Source organism: Stylophora pistillata, chromosome 10 (assembly GCF_964205215.1).
Source record: "Stylophora pistillata chromosome 10, jaStyPist1.2, whole genome shotgun sequence".
Classification (NCBI taxonomy): domain Eukaryota; kingdom Metazoa; phylum Cnidaria; class Anthozoa; order Scleractinia; family Pocilloporidae; genus Stylophora; species Stylophora pistillata.
In genome coordinates, this window is record NC_142528.1 from 10,407,013 (window position 1) to 10,421,591 (window position 14,579).

Sequence of the window (14,579 nt, forward strand, 5' to 3'; positions counted from 1 at the left end):
AAGTCCCCAGCCAAAGAAGTGTGTTCCTATTCCTGTTTTCCTGGTAAAACTAGAGTTCTTAACCCTAACCCTTTCCTCTCTTAAGGAAATCACATACATTCTGATCCCCTCCTAAATGAAAAATTTATCATACCTTGTTAATCAATACATTTGACATGTTTACCTCAGTTATTTAGATATTCCTGACTTTTCCCATAAAATTTTAAGATTTCTGCAACCAACTGAATTAACACCTTCACAAATTGATCCCGATAATGGTCCCACTTCCCCTCATAGCCATCCTACCCACCTGTCTGCTTATCATACTTTAAGCAAATCACACACAGCATACACTTACTGATAGTTCCCTAATGTAATGTAAAGAAGAAATTTAGCGACCAGATCTTTCATTGTGAAAAAGGGTAGGCAAGATGAATGAGTTTCTACTTAATTGAGATCTCATTTTTCCCTTCCTCAAAGTTAAATTGCCTGACTTTTCCCTGGCATTAAAGAATTCTTTTTTTCCCAGACCTTAGTATCCTGACCTGTGGCAACCAGGTCAAACAGGCACAAGTACTGATTCTTTCTAGTGATTATTGCAAGCAACTTAATTCATTTAGACTGCTAGTTGAACATGACAAATACTCTGCAACTTTATTGATTTCAAATCTTTGTAAATAGTACATTTGACAGAGTTTAAAAACTTGCCACAACATCTGTTTAGAGCTATCTTCTTTCAAAACAGTTACTATTGTATATGTTGTGAACCTACACCAATCTGTGCTGTAGTTGTAAAATAAGATGATTGTATGTAATAACACTAAATTGACCTATGATGAAAATGTTCAAGACAACTTCAATCAGTGTAGCTGGTTTAGTTCCATTTCATGCCATTTGGTATCGATTAATGAGTTTGATTAGCTCTTGCATTGGCTGTGATCTAATGATCCTCACATTTTTAGCCAATTTCTGGCATTCTTGGGAGTTGAACGTTTGAAACAAATTTAAATTTTCAATAAAGTAATGGGGACAATGCTTTCTATTCAGACAATTTTCCAACCTCTTAAGGAGGCCTAGAAAGCGATCACCCAAGGTAGTGTGGCTCCACTCCCAGGCATTAGGGTGGGACTCACATTCATATAGCAAGAGTGTTTTAAGATGGTAGGACTTCAATGGTTTCAGGTCAAGTTCTTCTCGAAGAGCCTTCACTATTCGGAGAACTTGCTTTCGGCAAGAACTGGCTTCACCTTGTCCACCCTGGAGGAACAGCTTCTTTTCAGCTGCTGAGAAAGAGTAACGCCACAGGAATCCTTTGTCTCGGTCGGCAATGTCTTGCCCCTTTGGTTGCTTAGCTACCAGATGACAGCCTTCTTTCACAATATCTTTCACAAGGTCTTGCTTAGGCCAACCTTTTCATAAGTTAAAACAACAGCCAATGTCAGAAACTTTCCTGAAAAATCATTTGTACAGCTAGAATAATACAATCTTTAACAAAATATTTAGTGTTACAATGATGGGAGCCAGTAACTAAGAAGCATGAGGAATGCTTTGTATAATTTCATGAAAGTTTCTTCACATTTTAGTGATCTCAGTGCATGTTTGAATTGTCTTTCAATGGTAGGTGCTAGCACAGGGCGTAAAATTGCACCTAACACAGGCGCCAATGCGACTAAATTTTTCACGTTGGCAACCAAATTCTGAAAATTAGTCACCAAATTCGCGACTAGAATTTCTAATCACACCTTACTTAGAGATTTGTGATTGTTGAAGATTTTTAAAGATAAATCTGCAGCAAAGTTCCTTGTTAACTCGTTTCCAAAACGCAGCACATGCACGATGTCGAACATAATTCTATCGTCACTAGCGACTAAATACAGGAATGGCTCTGACCTGTAATTGGATGATAAAAATAGTAAAAGTTAATAAGTTATGTCTCAACTTCTTGCACATGAGTATTTCCTTCTTTCAGATATAGCAGAGTTGTTAAAAATTGCCAAGTGAAATTAAAGTAATCCGCGACTTTCTTCCTTTCGGTGTTGTGAAAAAATAGACGAGGAGCCCGATGAATGGACTTGTCTTTCATGTGATCAAATTTTCCCAGAAAGTCAATGGGGAAAGAGTACCATGTAACCCCATGCATTAATTATGCATTCCACTTCTTTGTCTTTCACGACAAAACTTTAAAAACAAAGTCTACTAGTCTGAATGCATAATTAATGTATGGGGTGATATGGTACTCTTGCCAGTCAATGTTCCACGAAGAAAACTCCCTCGATTGCAGCCAAGCCACATTTCTCCAGCAGAGCATACTGTAAATTAAAAATATCGGTCGGAGCGTCACGTAACATTGCGTGATTTTCGAAACGTGACATGCAGTTGCTGCATTAAACTTTACACATCACATGGCCTTGTATTAATTTATGAGGGCTCCATTCACAAGCATTGTAATGTTCAACTTAAGAAGAACTTAATAAAAAGCTCTTTTGATTTTATTTCAGTTTAAAATTTATTTCGCCAAAAAGAAAAAAAAAATGAAAATTAATAAACGCATGAGTCAGAGCCATTCCTGCCAGCGGTGAAATACAGGAATGGCTCCAGTCTCTAGTCGTCCACCTGAACTGAGTCTGCACTGACTAAATGAGTTTTGTAAGCGCAGCGAGTCAGCAGATGACTTAGCCTTCTCCGGAATATTGCTGAACTAGAAAGGTCTTCCCTTCGTTATGTAAGTAACCATCTCTTGTTTGACACATCGGAGTTTTCAGTCGCATTGATATTTCCCTGTTCCGCTTGGAGACACACGGTTAAACAATACTCATGTGCAAGGAGTTAAGATGTAACTTATCAACTTTTACAAACTTTTACTATTTTTATCATCCAATTACAGGTCGGAGCCATTCCTGTATTTAGTCGCTAGTTCTATCGTCACTAGACGCCATCTTGGATTTAGGTAACCTATAAAGTTGTATATGATCCATTCTAGTGTCCTCTTTGTAGCTCGAATTTAGCGGGCTCATTTTTGATGTTTGTATGGCTGTATCACTATTTAAACAATAGAGTGTTTCTGTTGAGGAACTATCGGCTGATAGTTGCCCCGCGGAAATTTGATGTTCTTAAAACAAATATGCTAGTTTTAAGAACATCAAATTTCCAAGGGGCAACTATCAGACCGATAGCTCCGAGACATAAACACTCTATTGTCTTTATTGTTCACCACTAGATTTTCTTCCAAGCGCCAGTTGAAAAACAGTCAAAACCCACCAAAATGCAGATCAATCAAATATTTGTTCATGAGTACAGCCTGCCACAAATGTCAATAACTCGCAACCAGAATTGAAAAGTCACTCTTTTTCCGATCTGCCTAACTTCGCGGCTGTCAAACCATTAAAAAATTTTAACGGACAAGTACTATCCATCCGGGTATTTTCCACCAACGGGCACTATGGGCTGATAGTGTCTCTCCCCAGATGAACACTATCGTGTCACGTGATCGATTTAAATCAATAAGAATCAGAGAAAATTTAGTGGTGAACTATAAGATATGATAATCTATCTAGTACAGTGACAGGGTAAAAAATTTGTGTGTGTGTGTGTGTGTCATAATAGCCACCAACTTTTTGGAATTGGCTACCACTTTGAAATATTTAGGAGCCAAGTGGCTACCAGAAAAAAAAAGTTAATTTTATGCCCTGTAGCACCAAACTTTATAACCTATGGAATAAAGGGGATAAGTTTCTAAACTGCAGTGCTGCATTGGTGGGGGTAACAAGGTAATTTGGTTTTATCGACTATGTTGATAATGTAAACTGGCCACTGAAAAGAGCTTTTAAACTCTCTGGTGGCCAATCTACATTACCAACTTAGTTGATAAAACCAAATTACCTTTACAACCAAATTACCTTTACAACATTAGTTCTATGATAGTAATAAATTTTAACCACCATTATAAAAATTAGACAATATAGAAAAGGTTCGAAGATTCCAGAACTTCATTCATGAAACTGAATCCTTCTTTAAGAAGAAAAAAAAAAAGTCTTTTCATAGGATTACACAATTACTGGTGAACCAGTAGTTTCCATTGTGGTCCTTGCAAACGAATGAAACAAATGGTCTAAGTTGAACATATCATCATTAAGAACATCATTAAGAACCCCAACCGGCCAGAAGCAAACAAGTTGGGTATTTATAAGCATGGCCAAGGGTCTGAACTCGGGGCTAACGTAAAATAAATCTAGTGGTCAGGGTGGGACTCGAACCCGGGAGCGGCGGATTACGAGTCCGACACTCTAACCACTCAGCCACACTGCCTCCTTAAGAGGAGCCACAACATAAATTAAGGTGTCAATGGTGATATTACCATTTCTGTGCCTTGTTTGCCATTCTTCAGCATCTTCTGGCCAGGTGTAATCCTTGATTGCCAGTGTTAAATCCACTGAGTATTCCCTTCCTTGTTCGGTTATTTTCAGGGTCACTGCTGGCCCCTCAGATTTAACATCAACATTCCTAAATTTCAGAATTATTAGGATATCAGGATACTTTTCATTCAGGCTTTATGGTTGTGACTTACTATCCATAATCCTTTAAAACATGTTCTGATATATTGTATTATTTCAAGACTTTGAAGCCCTTTCTTTCCAGCTGAGTAATCCTTCACACATTTCCTTTTGTTTTAGAGGTCTTCACAGGTGTTTTTTAAAGAGGGAGCGAAAGGAAGGAAAAACCACCTCAAATGCCATGCACTCCATGCACTCAGGAAGAAATTTGACCTTTGTCCCACCCCCCAGATTATACTAACAGATGACAATTGTAACACTTTAGGGAAAGAACTGAACCTGGTAGGGGAAGTAGGTGATAGAATTTTTAATCTACATTTTTAATGCATGAATTAATTAGAATGGAGAGAGTGAGTGAATTTTACTTCCTTACCAACCCCTTATAGTACAACTACATCAAACCATGAGGTAAAAACTGTGTCTGCCCATGCTTATTGACATGACCCACTGCTAAATGTTTTTCTCTCCAGACCTTCCTAAATAGGTCTTACAGCAATTAATTGTACAACCACTTATTTCCTTCCTTTTTGCATTTTTCCACTCCCAGGACCATACACAAGGCTGTGTTGCTTTTTCCAGTCCCACTCCAGCCAATATGTATGGCCCTTGGAATGGGATTCTCTTTATTAATTATGTTTTAATTTCCTTAGAAGAAAACATGCCAACTGTGCAGGCGATAAACCAATCAAGCTTATTTTTACCGATATCTCTTTTCCACGACGGCTCCTCTCACAAGCCTCCCAAAAACTGCTTTAACCTGTGAAGCATTTAGCATTCCTTGTCGGTTCACCCATCTATCTTGCTGCCAAAGTCTTTCTTCTCCCATGTCAATCATTACAGTGGTAAATCCTGCACGAGGAGAAAACAATAATTGCATTGCAAGGGTATTTCTGGTCCTCGCTTTTTCTTCACTTAACATATTCCCAGTGGTCACTTCTCCCTGGCCAACATGTTACTTTTCCAGCAGTGAGAAATAACAACCCAAAATATGCCCTTCCACCAAGTAATTTTACTGAAGTATACTCTCTGACTTTGGGTGCAACAAGGTAAGCCAAACTTAGTCAGGAAGCCTTTGACCTCCCATACTATCCCATACTATTATATTTTATAACACTTAATCAATATTGCGGTCTTTTGAACAATTAGGACCTAGAAGAGAAGAAATAATATTGGCAGAGGTTAGGTGACTCTACTTTAAAAAAAGGAGTTTTCTCATCTTGAAACGTGTATTGTGAGCTGATCATCAGACATGAAAAATTCCTGGTCTTGGGAAAATCCAGGGGTTTCATTAAGTTCATCTCCTTTTTAGAAATTTTAGAGAGTGACAATCTCTATGTCCAGCTTAAAGTCATCTCTATTTTTCCTGCTGTTTTAAATCATAATTCTCCATGTCATATTATTCCTTAAAAAAAGCACTAAGGGCAGAACTGATCAAACTCTGCAATTTTGGCTAGCTAAGGTGCGCTTTCAACCTCCAACTTTTCAGTTTAGTAAATTAAAAGTTCGGCTTCTGAAACACTAAGAACGGCTGATGAATTTAGAACGGCTAAGTCACTTTCACCTCCGCGCTGGTCGGGGAATTTGGACAAATTACAGCTTTGGAACGGCTCTATAATACGAATCAGACGCCGAACATTACATTTCCCTAACAAAATTCTAAATCATGATAACGTTTACGAAGATTTCCTGGAACTGTACCAGTTGAAACAGCTCTGAAGGTGTTCGAATCAACAGCTGACACACTTCTTACAGTTTGGGTCAATCCAAAGTCGAATCAAGAGAAGCCAGTGTCTAAATCAGGCCTAACCTTACCGAATGGTGGCGAGCTGAAGCCATCCTCTTCTTCAAATGGTGCGTCATCCAGTTCCAAGTTATCCATGATCAACATCAGGTCGAATTCATCGGGTTCTTTTATTTTGACCCTTTCATAATAGCTTCCCGTGGGAAAGATGTGAAGAGCGCGGAATCGGTGATCCTTCCTTTTCACTTCATCTAAAATTTCCTTCACGATAGGTTCCCAACAGAGTAGGGCGTCCCTTTTCTTGTCTTTACGAAGCTGAACAACATCAGTGGTAAGACGATTTAAGATAGCGTTTAGACTCTGCCCACTCATTTTTCCAAGAGGGATCACTATTACCACGTTTCCTCAACAGTAGATTTTTCGATATTTCTAACAAGTAAAGAAGTGCTTACGAAGGCATAATCTGAGACCACAAGCAAGCATCTGGTGGTTTTCTGGGGAATTTCCCTTCAGGTCTTTTGTCATTATTACAAATCTTGCGTAGCTGATTTGCGTAGCTAGCATATTCTGGGCGAGCAAATTCTCAGTATTTGTCAGCGGAATTTTGGATTTTAATGGCAGCGGAAGGCTGGGGAGAGAAGGTAATCAGGAACTCCCCAGCTAAGTCTAACTAAAAAAATGATAATGAAAATGACAGTACTACTAATAATAACGATAATAATAATAATAATAATAATAATAATAATAATAATAATAATAACTATCATTAATAACAATGACAATAATAATACTACTAATAATAATGATTATTATTATCAACTATTTATACTGTTTGAAAAACTCGCTTTCGGTAACGTATTTTGATGTTACAAATGAGCTTCCGTTGGTTTTCTTGGAAAATTTTCTTTCCCGTGTAATACCTGTAATATGACTTCCAATTAGAACTTTTGAGGGTTGGCAGTATGGGGAAAACGTAGCCATGTTGAGGTGGAAGAGCCGCAGGTGTGGACAAGCTAAACAGAAAAGATAAAAATCATTCAAACGAAAGGTGAAAGCTCGAAACGCCGTCTTTAGAAACTCTCAACGGTAGCCAATTCACACTATCAGCTCACTTGATAAAACCAATTTGTCTTGTTATACTCCCCGCCAATGCTGCACCACGGTTTCTTTAGAAGCGAAACCCCTGCTGTAAATAAAAATATTTTACAAATCCTCAAAACTACGTGAAACATCCCCAGCCTTCCCTTAATCTAAAGCTGAGTCTATTTTCGAGAGAATTTCGCGTTTAAGAAAAAATCTAAGATTTTGATGGGGGTTGTTTAGTGGGATTTTTTCGTATAGACTAAAGATGTAACGCACGTTCCAATTCGCGCGGGTTCCAGATTTTCACTACGTGCCTTGTGAGTTTCGTCGGTTTGTCTATAGTAAAAAGTTTTTTTTTACCTTAAGTCGGTACTAAATGACTTGTTCATTTTATTTTTCGTTGAATTCGGAGAGCTCTTATCATTGTTATGGTGCGCTTGTGTCATCAACCACTTACAGCACTCACTGCGCGCTGCAATAAAAACCATGATTAGACAGCTTTTTTCTTAAATCCAAGTCACCTCATCTAAACCGGCCTAACGGGATTTAAAATCTGTTTCCTTCCATAAAAGTCTTCCATGTTTCCAAGTGGCCCTTTTATATGGGTTGTCATTTTAGATGAAATGCCGGAGTACGTTTTTGTTTAAAAGGAGGACTGGTTAAGAGTTAAGTTAACGGCGGGTAGCTGGTGTGAGACGTCTTCTGTTTCTGTAGCAGGCTGATGTGAACATTCATTTGATCCCACCTTCTCACCTAAAAACAGAAAATAATGACAAAAAAAATAACCCAACGCCTAGATAGTGTTCACGGTGCAGTGTACCTAACAAGGTTGCTCTGGCTCTTATTTGAACAAGACAATCGAAAGAAAAGGAAACTTGCTATACATGATCGCAAAGAATCCCTTATGCATTAAATCCCGAATCGTGCATCTTAATGACGCTCAACGTGAAAAAATACTACAAAGAGATGAAAGTTCGACTTTGGTACCCCTTTGCAGTCTGAAATTATCATGGACCGGACCATTAGCGGAACGATGGTCCTGAAATATTATCATACGCCCGCGATAACCTCTGAAGTAATAGTTATAGCTTAATGTTCTGGTGGTGTAAGAGTCATCTAGTAAACATCAAACTTTCAACATGGCGGAAGCTAGTGGCGGGGAAAACATTTCTTCGACTTCTGCAACGGCATCTATCGATAGAACCGATCAAGCTGCAAGTGAGGACTCATTTAAAGGAAAGCCCACTTGTATATTATGTCTTGGTATGGCTGGATCTGGAAAGACAACTTTTGTGCAGGTATATTTCTCAAACGATTCCTTCGGTTGTCAAAAATGATTATAGAACGACGGTACCGAGTGCGTTTATAAGTCCCACGTGCTCGTAATTTGTCTGATCACATTGAGGACAGATGTTTCTTTTGACTTCTAGAAGTATGATTCATGCGTAACACTTCTATATTTATCTTGAAAAATGACCCTTGTTAGTCGGTGATGACAACAATCCTCGCGCGTAATACTTAATTCCTTGAATGAACTTTATGAATGTTCAAAAAATTTGGCCAAATGATCTCACTATTCTTTGAGACAGAATTTCTTATATTAGTCCATCTTGGCAATAAAATGATTGACTTCTTCAATGATCGGCTGAAGAGTTTGCATTTTGAAATGAATTATTTTAAGATAAAAGTCCACTCGTCCATTTCAGTTAAAGTCAAGTTTTCGCAATCTATGAAACACGAATGGGGTAACGCTTCGAATTTACTTAACCCTTTGGCAAGATTTCCATATAACCCCCATACTTCATTATGCATACAATTCTTGGATAAAAGAAAGCAGAAGGCAAAACAACAGATTACCTTTGGGATTACGGCTTTGTTCTTGATTGGTACGGGGTTATACAGAAATCTTTCCAACCCTTTAACTTCCATGAGTGACCAAGACATAATTTCTCCTTACAATATCAATACAATATCAAGCAGGCAGATGATGAGAATAAAGAAAAATATTAACATGGGAACTATTATTTGATACAATACCAGATTCTCCATACTAACGTCATAAGAATTATGTAGCAGACAGTAAGGAGAATTATTACATTACTCAGTGCCTGTGGGTAAGGTGAAGTGAATCCTGTGTTCTGATTGGTTGCCCAAGCAGTCTAGATGGACCCATCTTACCCACTCGGGATTGCTCATATCAATCCCATGCATGAAAAAATTGAATTAGAATTACATTTTTAATTCTTGCACAATGTTGGCAGTGGAAATGCAAAAAGTAGCAGAAGATAGTCAAAACAAAGAAAACAGAAAGAACTCTTGTGAGTTTGTTATACGATAAACACAGTTGGCTTTCTTTCCCGACTCTTGAAGTAATTCGTAAGAGAGCAAAATCTTTTTGCAATGTCTAAATCCTTTATTAACCAAGCTTGTTTAGTCAAGATGGCTGGATATTAGCCTTGTTCTTTCTTTGCATTTTTATGGACCTCAACTTCATCTCGGCCTATAAAAATGCAAAAAAAGAACTTGGCCAATATCCAGCCATCTTGACCCCATGCTTGGTATATTTATTAGTGATGAGACCTTGGAAAGAAAGGTTTAACTACCACATGACCTAAGCCATTCTGTAACCTTTCAGAGACTAACAGCACACTTGTATGCCCAAAAAGAGACCCCTTATGTAGTCAACCTTGACCCTGCAGTGAAAGAAGTGCCATATCCAGCAAACATTGACATTAGAGACTCAGTGAACTATAAAGAAGTCATGAAACAATACAAGTTGGGACCAAATGGCGGAATTGTCACGTCACTAAACCTGTTTGCAACAAGGTTTGATCAGGTTATGAGCTTTCTGGACAAGAAACAGTCAAATGAGTTCAAGTAAGAAACGCTTTCATTACTGCAAGAAATAAACCAAAATAAGCTTGTTATGTAAGGATACCACTGAATTTTTTTTAAAAAATCTGAATATTAATCAGTGAATGTTTTGGCATTCTAAATGAATGAATGAATGATTCAATACCTTAATAGCAGCATAGGCTGTCTTCAGTGTTACTAAGGTTGAGATCAGACGTCAGCATTATCAGGCGCCTCTGGCAGCCACTTTAGTCCGTGTAAGGACCTCACCTTTTCCCCCCCACACACATCCCACCCCAGGAGAGGACATCCATCACACAGTAATCTCATGTGCGGGAAATTAATGTCTCCTACCCCTAACCCTGCAGGAGACGGGATCTCCATTTATTCATCCTTATCCGAGAAGACTAGAATATCTATCCATTTCATTGATGTTATAGAAAGGTAGCAAATTCTCCTCAGTTATTTTAAGACCATGAGTATTGGTCCGGCCGGGGCTCGAACCCTCTACCTCTCGCACAACACAATCCGGCACTCTAAGTAATTGAACTGACCAGGAGATTTATGTCAACCCTTCCAAGACCAGGATTTTGAAGCTACCTCTCCTTATTGCAGGTTTGCTATCTTTGACACACCAGGCCAGATAGAGGTTTTTACTTGGTCAGCATCAGGAGCCATTATAACTGAAGCACTGGCATCTTCCTTTGCCACGGTTGTTGTGTACATAATAGACACGGCAAGAAGCACAAATCCTGTCACTTTCATGTCCAACATGTTGTATGCCTGCAGCATCTTGTACAAGACCAAATTACCATTTGTAGTTGTTCTAAACAAGGTACTGTAATTTAAATGAGTAAAGGCTGATAGTTTCTAAAGAAACTGTTTGGGGCTGCGTCGGTGGGGGTAACGAAATAATTTGAATATATTAGCAAAGTTGAAATGGTAAATTGACCACTGTTACGATTATAAAAGCTGACGTTTCGAGCGTTAGCCCTTCATCGGAGCAATTTGTCGGAGCAATTCGTCGGAGCAATTCGTCGGAGCAATTCGTTAGCCCTTCATCGGAGCGTTAGCCCTTCGTTGGAGCTTCGACGAAGGGCTAACGCTCGAAATGTCAGCTTTTATAATCGTAACGGTGGCCAATTTACCATTTCAACTTGGTTGATATATTCAAATTATACTGTAATTTAAGTTTTGTTTTCTCGGCTGAAATAGGCCAGTAGTGCCAGTCTAATTTCCAGGCTTTAGTCAAGTCTCCCAATGTTCTCTCTTTTTCAGGTAGTAACCAGTGAAAATTTACTTCCTACAGTACCTTTTTCACTGCCTAAAATTACTTGGAAAAAAAAAAAGATTGCTCTATTGGTTTGAAAATTTGTTATATCCGTTGTACTTAGAGTGAGTCTCAAATCTCTTGGTCTTATATCAAAATCTCTTTTAGTCAGTGAGATTTTCAGCATATGGCATTTCAAGTTACAAACTAAGAAAAAAATTTAAAAAGACTAAAATCTATAGTTTTTCAACTCCCTTGAAGATCACATTTTACTAATGATAACTTAAACAATATGTTTCACTTTTAGACAGACATTGTAGACCACAACTTTGCTGTCGAATGGATGCAAGATTTTGAAGCGTTTGAAGAAGCTCTGTCTCAAGACACAACTTACATGTCAAGTTTATCAAGGTCAATGAGTCTTGTCCTTGATGAGTTTTATCAGAATCTTCGGACAGTAGGTGTATCATCAATGACAGGGGCTGGTTTTGAGGAGTTCTTAAAGGCAGTAGATGATGCTGTTGTGGAATTTGAGACTCAGTACAAACCAGGTAAAATACTCTGGGATATTTTAACCATTTTACTCCCAAGATGTGCACACCTCCTTGTAAAGATAACAACTTGTACCTGATAAGTTTAAGTATTCTCATTACCTGGAAACTGCCAGTGGATATTGTCTGGATATTATGAGGATAAGTTACATGTTAATCGCATCTCGTGACCTGCAAAATACTTGTCTGAATAGAGTGAGGATGGTGGTTTATTTTTCACCTTGGTCTAAAATGTTAGAGACAGTGGCCTAACAGTTAGTGCAGGAGGTCCAGCCTTAAGACCTAACTGGATTATGGGCAAAATGTCAGGGAACCCCTGAGGAATTGCAAGGGTGATAACCTGCCATAGATTGGTATCCTATCCAGGGGGAGTAGGAAAACTCCTGGTTGCTTCTTGCTACAGAAACCAATATAAGCTCTGTCTTGATAGGCTTCTTGACCCAAATGCAGACTTGCCACTATTTAAACCTTGAAATAAAGAAGGATGTTTTAGCATTTGCTGTGAGTGTGGAACATACAAAATATCAGTCAGAGTCGTTCACAAGGTGGGGGTACTCCTGTAAATGTTTGACGTCTTTTCCTAAAATTTTAGTTGCCTGTTCAGAGACATCTATTTCTTGTTATTTTGTACTTGGAAACAAAACATATGAACCAGTGTCTTTATAGAATTACTTGTTAGATCTTGGGAATAAAAGGATTACAAGTGAATAATATACTTTTACCCTATCCACTACATTTACATTTCCTTCCATTTTCATCAGAATATGAAAGACTGAAAAATGAAAAAGAAGAAAAAGCAAAAAAAGATCGAGAAGATCAACTAAGAAAGGTGCAGCAAGATTTAGGCAAAGGAAAGGCTGTTGCTATGGAAACAGTGAAAACTGGTGCCCAGGCCATTGAGTCTGCTCATGCAACTCCCTTCCATATCTCCCTCGGTGCTGATTTGGACAGTGATGATGATGATGATGAAAAAGGAGATGACGAGGAGTGGGATGAAGAGGAAATGAAGGAACATGAATCCTTTAAGAGATTCCTGGAAAAAGAGAAACAAAAGGAACAACATGCTAAGAAAGAAGAAAGTGATTAACTGTTCAAGTTAAATGCACTGAAAACATAACAGACCTTGAAATTTTATTTATCAGAAGAACAGAAAAACCATGTTTATGCACAATCATGTCATACACTTAAATTTGATTGGAGGCCAGACAGTAGAGGAATTACTTCCATAAATTGGCTAATTTCATCAATTTAGAAGGACAATTTTTTTTTAAACATTTTAGCTTGCATAGCCACTTGAGTTGTGGCAGTAGACATGAAACAATTTCACCTTCCTATTCCTCCCACAGTTGTACTGCTCAAAGCTCCCACTAAACAGCAGCCAGTTATTCAAGTAGCAAGTGTTTCCATCAGAGCTAGGGCAAATAAATCATCAAGTTTTGGTGTAAGGCAGGTTTTGCTGAAAAAAGAAAACTGTTTAAATCACTGAAAAGATCATTTCCTTGTTTTGAACTGATTCCTAAATCAATCTCCCTTGGCAAGCCTTGTGCAAGTTTGGTCAGGCTAGCTTTAGACTTCCTGTAAAATAGCGAAAATAAGGGTACAGTTTAGGTAGTATTAGGATGCATGTGAAAATAGCCCTCTAAGTCTACTGGAGTTCAGAGTCCATGGAGTATTGAACGCGTGAGGTCCTATAGTGCTGTTTACCAACTGAACGCATGAACTGGCTACCTAAGAATTTTTGGAGAACACCATTTCCTACCCCTTGGTATTAGCTGAGTAAATGATTGTCCTTAACCTACGAGATAGTACAAAAAAATGCCTTCTCACTAGGGGTAATTTAATCTTTTTTGTTTTCAAAACGATATAAATGACACACAACCGACGAAATCACAAACTTATTGTAGAATGTTAAGATAGAAAAAGCGAATCAAAGCTAAACGTTTGATTGAAAAAATAACAAAGACAAAGGAAATATCCAAGTGAAACGGATTTTGAAATATAATAAAACCAAACACAAAGTGACCACTGTTACCAATGTCAGTTGGCTTTACTTTTACTTATCATATCAAAGGAAACGAGCCATGCATGAAATTCCATCCAAATTCTTTGTCATATTTGCTCTTTTTGATCCAATGTACTAATTGATACAATTGAATTTAATTGGAAGTTAAGTGACCCAGGACTCTGGTAACAATAGTGGCATTGTTAAAGTACCACTGAATTAATAAAACAAAACTGACAGTTGTAGACATCGATCACAGAATGTGATGGTCTATTTAGGTTTAATTTCCTCCTGGGTGGCCAAAGGCTGGGGGTCAAAAGAAAACAAAATGTCTGAGGTTTAAAAACAGTTACTTAGTTATAGAAATGCAGTCTTTTGTGGTCACGTACTCATTACCGCGTAAAAGGCTTTATGCTTGTGAAAGGCGCGTTCATGAAATATAACTGTAGGATCTTATCGCCTATCTGAAAATTTAAAAAAGGGAAGAAATAAGTCCGTCAGTTTTTACAAGGGAAATTCTATTCCAGCGGCATCACCGCTCCACGGCCAT

At 38.2% G+C, this 14,579-nt stretch overlaps 2 protein-coding genes across 2 annotated transcripts; one reads left to right on the plus strand and one right to left on the minus strand.

Annotated features, from left to right (window-relative positions):
• Positions 1-607: 607 nt before the first annotated feature.
• LOC111321590 (cyclic GMP-AMP synthase-like receptor 1) lies at positions 608-6,848 on the minus strand. Its single transcript, XM_022924523.2, has 4 exons — positions 6,342-6,848; positions 5,231-5,378; positions 4,334-4,479; positions 608-1,388 (listed from the first exon to the last, which is right to left on the minus strand). Exons 1-4 carry the CDS (start codon positions 6,640-6,642, stop codon positions 865-867), a joined length of 1,119 nt encoding a protein of 372 aa, XP_022780258.2. The 5' UTR covers positions 6,643-6,848; the 3' UTR covers positions 608-864.
• A 1,620-nt stretch (positions 6,849-8,468) lies between these two features.
• On the plus strand, positions 8,469-14,049 carry LOC111321635 (GPN-loop GTPase 1). Its single transcript, XM_088736624.1, has 5 exons — positions 8,469-8,651; positions 9,989-10,230; positions 10,822-11,041; positions 11,784-12,027; positions 12,789-14,049. Exons 1-5 carry the CDS (start codon positions 8,493-8,495, stop codon positions 13,112-13,114), a joined length of 1,191 nt encoding a protein of 396 aa, XP_088592750.1. The 5' UTR covers positions 8,469-8,492; the 3' UTR covers positions 13,115-14,049.
• The last annotated feature ends 530 nt before the right edge of the window (positions 14,050-14,579 follow it).

What these genes read in the sequence shown, in the direction of transcription:
- LOC111321635 (XM_088736624.1), top strand. Translation starts at nt 8,493, where the DNA reads ATGGCGGAAGCTAGTGGCGGGGAAAACATTTCTTCGACTTCTGCAACG. An exon ending in AAACAGTCAAATGAGTTCAA is followed by an intron (nt 10,231 to 10,821) that starts GTAAGAAACGCT and finishes TCCTTATTGCAG; the next exon opens with GTTTGCTATCTTTGACACAC. An exon ending in TGAGACTCAGTACAAACCAG is followed by an intron (nt 12,028 to 12,788) that starts GTAAAATACTCT and finishes CATTTTCATCAG; the next exon opens with AATATGAAAGACTGAAAAAT.
- LOC111321590 (XM_022924523.2), bottom strand. Translation starts at nt 6,642, where the DNA reads ATGAGTGGGCAGAGTCTAAACGCTATCTTAAATCGTCTTACCACTGAT. An exon ending in GTCGTGGAAAAGAGATATCG is followed by an intron (nt 4,480 to 5,230) that starts GTAAAAATAAGC and finishes TCTGAAATTTAG; the next exon opens with GAATGTTGATGTTAAATCTG. An exon ending in GCAAACAAGGCACAGAAATG is followed by an intron (nt 1,389 to 4,333) that starts GTAATATCACCA and finishes ACTTATGAAAAG; the next exon opens with GTTGGCCTAAGCAAGACCTT.